The sequence below is a fragment of the Trachymyrmex cornetzi genome, unplaced genomic scaffold (genome assembly GCF_001594075.2).
Source record: "Trachymyrmex cornetzi isolate Tcor2-1 unplaced genomic scaffold, Tcor1.1 scaffold468, whole genome shotgun sequence".
Lineage (NCBI taxonomy): Eukaryota > Metazoa > Arthropoda > Insecta > Hymenoptera > Formicidae > Trachymyrmex > Trachymyrmex cornetzi.
Window position 1 is genome coordinate 12,803 of NW_017299487.1, and position 8,294 is coordinate 21,096.

The 8,294-nt window shown below is 33.9% G+C and overlaps 1 protein-coding gene across 1 annotated transcript; it reads left to right on the forward strand.

Annotated features, from left to right (window-relative positions):
* The first annotated feature begins 251 nt into the window (after positions 1–251).
* On the forward strand, positions 252–7,158 carry LOC108764927 (nucleolar protein 58). The gene is made up of 4 exons (XM_018513334.1): positions 252–317; positions 5,042–5,119; positions 5,389–5,465; positions 5,654–7,158. Exons 1-4 carry the CDS (start codon positions 252–254, stop codon positions 7,146–7,148), a joined length of 1,716 nt encoding a protein of 571 aa, XP_018368836.1. The 3' UTR covers positions 7,149–7,158.
* The last annotated feature ends 1,136 nt before the right edge of the window (positions 7,159–8,294 follow it).

The following is an 8,294-nucleotide window of genomic DNA, read 5'->3' on the forward strand; positions in this document are numbered from 1 at the left end:
GAAGCGGTACATCAAAGACTATTCGTGCGCGATTCGTGCGCGTTGTAAACGTGCAAATCACGTGTTCGTTATTTGGCTATTCGTCTGAATCACCATAACCTTTTCTGTGCTTTTCTGTGTATTAATATTCTGTACAGATAACAAAGTTGAAAACTTTTTAAATAAAGTTTATCGTATTGGCTTTTTCGAAAAAGATATCTGTTATAAAATAAAAATATTAATTGTTACAAGCAATAAGGTTATAGCGAACAATGACCCGAACACCGAATCAAGATCGAATGGGTGTTCGGCCCGTGTTCGATGCAATCGGGAAAAATGTACGAACGAACTACGAACATGAATGCGAACGTCCGAATGTTCGCGTTCGCTGTTCGTTCGGTGTTCGTTCGCTAGGTGAATACGCGGCTTTATCTTGATGGAACAGCACTTTCTTCTTTTTCAAATGCGGTCGTTTTTGCTCAATTTATTAAAATAGGACGTTCCTGTTATTGTTTTACTTTTTTCAAGATAGTCGATCAACACAATTCCATGACTGTCCCAAAAAACAGTCGCCATCACCTTTCCCGTCGATAAAACCGTCTTCGCTTTCTTCGGAATAGGTTCACCCTTCGCAGTCCACTGTTTTGATTGTTCTTTCGTTTCAGGAGTGAAGTGGTGGACCCAAGTTTCATCAACCGTTATTAATCGACGCAAAAAATCCGACTCGTTTCGCTTAAACCGCTCTAACAGGGCCTTAGAAATGTTGATTTGAATGCGTTTTTGATCCAGAGTGAGCAAGCGCGGCACCCAACGCGCGGTTAACTTACGCATGCCTAATTCTTCAGTCAATATATGACAAACACGTTCTTTTGATATGCCAACAGCCTCTGCTATCTCCCTAATCTTAATTCGACGGTTGTCCATTATCATTTGTTGAATTTCTTCGATGTTATCGGTGGTGGTCGCAGTTGTTGGCCGTCCCGAACGCTCATGATCAGCTAAGCTGGTATGATCACGTTTAAATTCAGCTACCTATCTTTTCATGGTGGCAAATGATGGGGCAGAGTCCCCGTAAACAGCGTCCAACTCGGCTTTAATTTGCGTAGACGTATTGCCTTTCAAATGCAAGAATTTAATTATAGCATGATATTTAATTTTTTCCATTTTTACAAAATGACGACACAAATGATTGTCAAACAAGAACTGAACGTCCAAAGTGGCCACAATTGTCACAGATATCTTTTGTATCACGATTATAATACCAGGGTACCTATTATGGAAATGTTCGGAATAGATTCTGATCAGAATTATTCAATTATTCCCTAGATTTCTATTGTGTTTCCTGGGGAAAACGAAATAATTCCGATCGGAATCCATTCCTAGCATTTCCATAATAGGTGCCCAGAATGGCTTTGACGAGTAACGTCATCTTCATGATGAGGCTCAAAACTTTTCAGACGACCCTCGTAGGTGTTGTGTCAATTACTTGTAATGCAGTAATAACTGATTCGCTTATTGGATATGCCACTTTCATAGATGATGAAGAGTCCTGGGTACCTATCATAGAACAAGTCGGAATCGATTCCGATCGGAATTATTCAATTATTTCCTAGATTTCTATTGTGTTTCCTAGGGAAAACGGAATAATTCCGATCGGAATCCATTCCGACATATTTCATGATAGGTACCCAGAGAATCTATTATTATCATTCTAGCAAAATTTGAAGAAGTTTGTGGTAAATTTAAAGAAATCTCATTAATATCTGACGAAGATTGATAATCTGTATTTCTCATCATTCGTTCTTTTTCCCGTTTTTTAGCCTGTCATTTTGTCTTTCTTTCTCATTTAATACGCTGAAATTCTTCCTCTTCTTCAACTGTTCGAACTATTTTTCTTCGAGGCATAATTTCAATCCAAATAATCAATTTCAGTTTAAGTCAAAGCCAATTGTATTCCAAGTCAAAGCCAGTTTTAAATTTCAGTTAAAATTTTCATTCGATAACAATTTTCTTTCAAATAATTTTCATTCAATTCAAAGTTAATATCAATTTAAATCGATTGTATATTTAATTCAAGTTACAATAGATTTCAATTTAGATCAAAACTAATTTCAATCCAAGTGAAAACTAATTTCAATTCAGCTCGAAATCAATTCCAATTAAAATAAAAATTAAATCCAATAAAAACCAATTACAATTTGAATCCAAATTAATTGTAATCCAAGTGAAAATCAATTTCAATTCCAATAAAAACAATTACTTCCAATTAAATAAGAATTACGAGCAAATAAAAGAGGAAATGAATGCAAAAAGGAATTAGCATTTCGAAATTACATTACCATTATAATAAAAGCCATACAAAATTAGTTACATTAATATATATTATATAAGTAAATAAGAAATTATTATAAGGCAAGAATCTGAATCACAAAATTAAATGAAATCCTGGAAAAAATTTGCATTTTTACGTAGAAATGTAATTTTTAGTGCAAAAATGAAAATAAGAGGAACAACCTCTAATGGTCTTGATCTTGATATAATATTATCCAGATCATGATCCTGAACAACATTCAAAAGATTTTAGCCGTCGATCGAACCCTTGGGTAATACTTAAATGCTGGCGGTGCTGTAACTTGCAAGCCTTATAACTTGAAAAGTACTTAATGGAAATGAACTTAATTATAGTGTTTTGGAAAGCTCTCGAGATAAGCTACAAGAATGTGCAATGAAATATATGGAATTCCACTTAAGAAATTGATGATGACCTTTACATAACCTTCAAACAACTTTCCAAGGTCAAACCAGTAGCACCATCTTATGTCCCCCTCCAAACCATGTAACTTTTGTCTGAAACATTTTTCTTGAAAATGCACTGTTCAAGAGATATTTTAGTGCGTTAATTAAAATGACTCACCCTGTATATATATTTTTTTTTAATTCGCATATACAATTTAATATAAAACAACATTTTAACTTTAAGAATCTGTATTTTTAATTGAGATATCATAATTTTTAACGTAGTTATGAGTAATTAAAGTCAAAATGTTCCTTTTTATTTAATCCACGAGTAATTTAGGAACAAAAAATTGTAAGAATATTTTTAAAAAACGATTTTATATGGAAAAATTCAAGCTTTCACAAAAAATATTTGAAAATTAAAAAAAATTTTTTTGATACGTTAGAGACTTACGAAGTGAATAAAAAGTTGTTCACTTTTTTTAGCTCATAGAGGGGATTTCTATATAGGGGAGAATGTCCTAACTCAGACTCTCTGTGTTCCAAATAAGACCTTTTTAATTTAAATAAATACGGTTAAGCAGATTTGCGTGCTTATAAGACACCGAACATATGACAGCAGTTTGGCAGTACTCTGTCATAACGTTCATAAAATAGACGCAAAATATGTATTTTCGGCTATCATGCGAAAATTTTTTTAAAAAAGAAAATCCTTGTAAATTATTATTTAAAAGATGTTAAACATTTGAGCAGTAATTGATTCAAAATAATTAAAGAGAATTGTAGAATTCAAAAATATCAAGAGTTTTGTGATTACTTTTGCGATTTATTGTAAAATTTGTTCTAATAGTTCGAAAGAACCCGTGTCTAAATCAGACCTCTCTTTGAGTGTCCAATTCGGACCTATACAGTACAGTAGAAAACTTACAGGCCTCGGCCGATAAGTGTATGTATGTTATCAGTGTAACCCGAACGTTCAGAGCTTCGCACGAAGAACCACTGCATGCGAGTATGTGTGCGTGTGATCGTCTATTTTCTGGTGCACGTCTGCCAAACGTATACACGTACAAATTTGACACGGTAAATTTTTTAACTTATTTGAGTCTTAAATGGCTCGTTTTTACTCAATAGTAACACAAAAATTAATTACAATATTTTAAAATTCTATCTAAAATTCCATAAAAATAAGAGAGGTCCGATTTGGAATTCATAGTTCCAAGTCGGACAAAAAAATGCATTTTTACATTTTCCATTATAGTTCAACACAGGTAAGAGATACATCACAATAGTCTGAAGCAAAAATGAAGGAAATTAAATGATCTTTCGAACGGCACCATTGGTTTTATGATCGGGGGGGACATTATTTACACCTTATAGAAAACAAAAACTGCAAATAGATCCGATTTAGACCACCCTCCCCTTAAATAAAAATTACAAAACTCGCATAATTTAAATAATATTTTATTATATTAATTAATTTATCTCTCATTATTAGGCATATAAAAGTGTCAGAGTATAATTATTAATGAAAAAATTAATGAACAGAGTTAATTAAACATTTTACTCTTCATATTAAAATATATTATTAACTATATATATATTTTTCTATAACATTATCTGTTCTATAACATTACTTTAATTTTTTAACGTGCAAAATAAATAGAATATTGAATTATATTAAAGTTATATAATCAATTTTAAAAAAAGATAATCTTCATATATAGAATATCCTAGAAAAGTGGATTTTAATTCGTCTATCTATTAAACGTTTACATCAATTTTAATCCACTACTCTTTTATGAAAAACAAATCATTAAATTCATTTGTCTTTAGCTTGCGAAATAATTACGCATGCAGCGAGAAACTATTATAAATACGGTTCTCAGATACGTCTACATATAACTTTATCATTAAACTTAAGGCGTCGTCTACAATACACGGAGTAAGAAGTAAGAGTAAGAAATTGACCAATCACAGTCGATTATTCTTCTCACATTCGACTGTGATTGGTCAATTTTTTACTCTTCTTACTCCGTGTATTGTAGACGGGCCTTGACATTAACCTTATCATTAACTTTATCATTAACTTTTTCATATATATTAAATAAGCATGTCACCGATTTTATATAAAATAACCTCGTATATATGATACAGCTGTCATCGGCCGTTACACACGCGAACTCGCCGCGCACTCGATCGTCGACTTCGACCGCCAATCACGAGCGCGGAAAAGGGTCAATAATGCGAGCAATACGTTTCGGCCGAAAACGCAAACTTCTCGCGTTTCCATGACTTTTTTTATATAGGAAGGAGCTAGGAAGGATAGGAAGGATATTGCCCCAAACCATCCATAACGAAATTGTACATATGCGATGATAAATTTATATTTTATTACATTTACCGTGTAAGTCATCATATGTATTGGCAAGTTATTGTTTTTCAATTGAGTCATTGATTTCAAATTGTATTTAATTTCAACATTGTTGAATGACCCAATAGGGGTCGAAACGTTTGTTTTAGTAAACTTATGTTTTTGTAGTTAATCCAGCATTAAGATATAGCTTGGCTCGTAACCTTTGTTTTATTTTTAATTTTATAAATTATTTGATCCTATTGTCTTTTACAATTATTACATATTGTATATTATAGATTTAAATGACAATTCGCTTGTAGGTTCTAGATGAAAACAAACTCGCCCAGTCGGAGGATCTTTACAAGGACTTTGAGACTCCAGAAGCCGCCAGTAGATTGTAAGTTTTTCTTTCAAGAATCTATAGGTTTATTTTTTATAGCTGAACTAGTGTACACTTTTTGTACTTAAAGTGAAATAAGTATATGTTTTATGTAGCAATAAAAAACAAACCTATTACTTCTTATAGCCCCAGTTGTACTATTTTATTTGATGTATCATGGTCCTCATATATTTTTTGCTTTACAGACTTAAGTTAACGTACTTTCACAAGTTTGAGGACACCACCGAAGCATTATGCGCCGCTACGGCGCTTGTAAACAGCAAGTTATCCAAATCTTTGAAGAAAACGCTCAGGAACTGCTGCATCGAGGCTCATGAACAGCTGGCGGTTGCAGATGCCAAACTGGGCTGTGCCATCAAGGATAAGCTGCAGTTATCCTGTGTAAGCAACACGGCAGTGCAGGAGTTGATGCGATGCATCAGAAGTCAATTGGATGGTTTGATAAGTGGGGTGACCGAGAAAGACAGGACAGCCATGACACTGGGCCTGGCGCACAATCTTTCCAGATACAAGCTGAAGTTCTCACCCGACAAAGTCGATACCATGGTAATACAGGCAGTATGCTTGCTGGATGATCTGGATAAGGAGCTCAATAATTACATAATGCGAGCGCGCGAATGGTACGGCTGGCACTTTCCTGAGCTAGGCAAAATCGTGACTGACAATCTTCAGTATATAAAGACGATGCATATACTTGGCCAACGAGAGAACGCTATCAAATGTGATCTGTCAGATATTCTGACAGAGGAAGTCGAGGGGAGAGTGAAGGAGGCGGCGGAAACCTCGATGGGCTCAGAGATCTCGGAATACGACGCTGAACACATGCAATGCTTATGTGTTGAGATACTTAAGCTTCATCAATACCGATCCCAGCTGTGCGATTATCTGAAGACTAGGATGATGGTATTAGCACCAAACCTGACAGTTCTCGTCGGCGATCTGATCGGTGCGCGTCTGATATCTAAGGCCGGTTCTCTAACAAATCTTGCTAAACATCCAGCATCTACTTTACAAATTCTCGGTGCAGAGAAGGCACTGTTCCGTGCTCTTAAATCGAAGAAGAACACACCCAAGTATGGCTTGATATATCATTCACTACTTGTTGGACAAGCCTCCAACAAAAACAAGGGTAAAATATCCAGAATGTTGGCAGCAAAAGCCTCTTTAGCAACAAGAGTTGATGCATTGGGAGATACTACAAGCTTCGAACTTGGCGCGGAGCACAAAGTGAAATTGGAGGCACGATTAAGAGTGCTTGAAGAAGGTAATATCCGTCGGATAAGTGGCACTGCCAAAGCAAAGGCCAAATTCGAAAAATATCAAGTCAAAAACGAATACATGCAGTATTCAACATCTGTAGACTCAACACTGACAACTAAGAAGAGGCCATTAATTGAAGAGATCGAAACAAAGGAGAGCGAGGAAGTGCCTAAAAAGAAGAAGAAGAAATATAGCATGAGTTCTGAACGGATCAAGGAAGAAATGAAGGAGGAAGAACCGCAAACGGAAATAGAGTCGGTTACTACACCGAAGAAAAAGAAAAAACATAGTCTAAAACTCAAAACTGAAGACATAGCAGGAGCTTCTAATGTTAAAGAAGAGGAACAAGTAAAGACGGAGCCAACTACTGTGTCTAAGAAAAAGAAGAAAAAATATAGTAACATTGGCGAAAAAAAATGAAGCGTTTATGCATAAATGTATTTATGAGAAAACTATACAATATTTTACATGAATCCTTGTTAATATATAGAATATTGATGCTTAGACTAAGCTATTATCTCGATTAATGATCCTATTCGCCAACTTTGATTTTTAATTAAAATGTAGTCCTGAGAAAAAAATACTTCGATAGCAAATCTCAGATTTCTCTAGCTTCTTTACTTTAGCTTTCGTATTTAATTAAAAATATTCTTATTCTTTATACCTATTTATTCGAAATTGTCGAGGTTTAAATTTCTTGCTTTGATTTCTTTTTTTCTTTTTCTTTTTCTCGCTTGAAACTGGTTCCTCCACCTCTTCAGCAGATACTATTTGTTGCAGCTGCTCGCTTTCTTTTTTCTTTTTCTTTTTCTTCTTACCTGTAAACAAAAATAATAAATTCTTATTTGGACAGCTATTTTATTATTTATTACAAAATTGCGCGATTTAATAGAATAAAAGTCTGCTTAATTATGAGTCTAACGATGATAGAACTTAATGAATTAGAATGTTAATTACAGATTTGAAATTACAGAAATCTGTTTAAAAAAATCTTGAAATATCTTGTAGCTACTGTAAAGAGAGATTTAAACCTGTATATATATTTTAAATGTTTACAGTTTTTGCAACATTACTTATAAATTGTTTTCTAGCGGAATCAAGATATTTAATGGTGAAATATGAAAACTGAAAATCAACTATTATATTCGATATTTATTCGAAACCTTGTATATGCATTTTTATTTTTATAGTTACTTTCACTTGTTGCAGCTTCGACTGGAACATCTTTAAACGTTTCTTTTAGAGATGCCTCAGCTGGCGCTTCTTCCTTAATACTAGAAGCTACTGATGTGTCTTCTATTTTGGATTGAAAACAATATTTCGTGTTCTTTTTTGGAACGTCGGGTTCCGTTTTTATTTCTGCACCAGAAAATTCGTAACGAAAAAAAGAAAAAAGATGAATCGTTCATGAAATTTAGCTAAAAAAATATTACTAATATAATTAATATAGTATCATGATGCTCTATTAAGGGAGGATCCCGTTTGCCTACAGTTCTGATTGTACACACCACTCATATCAACTGGTGCCTAGTAATTTTTTACTGTTTTGCCAATGAGATTATTTTA

What these genes read in the sequence shown, in the direction of transcription:
- LOC108764927 (XM_018513334.1), top strand. Translation starts at nt 252, where the DNA reads ATGACCCGAACACCGAATCAAGATCGAATGGGTGTTCGGCCCGTGTTC. An exon ending in TCGATGCAATCGGGAAAAAT is followed by an intron (nt 318 to 5,041) that starts GTACGAACGAAC and finishes TAGGAAGGATAG; the next exon opens with GAAGGATATTGCCCCAAACC. An exon ending in CCAGAAGCCGCCAGTAGATT is followed by an intron (nt 5,466 to 5,653) that starts GTAAGTTTTTCT and finishes TTTGCTTTACAG; the next exon opens with ACTTAAGTTAACGTACTTTC.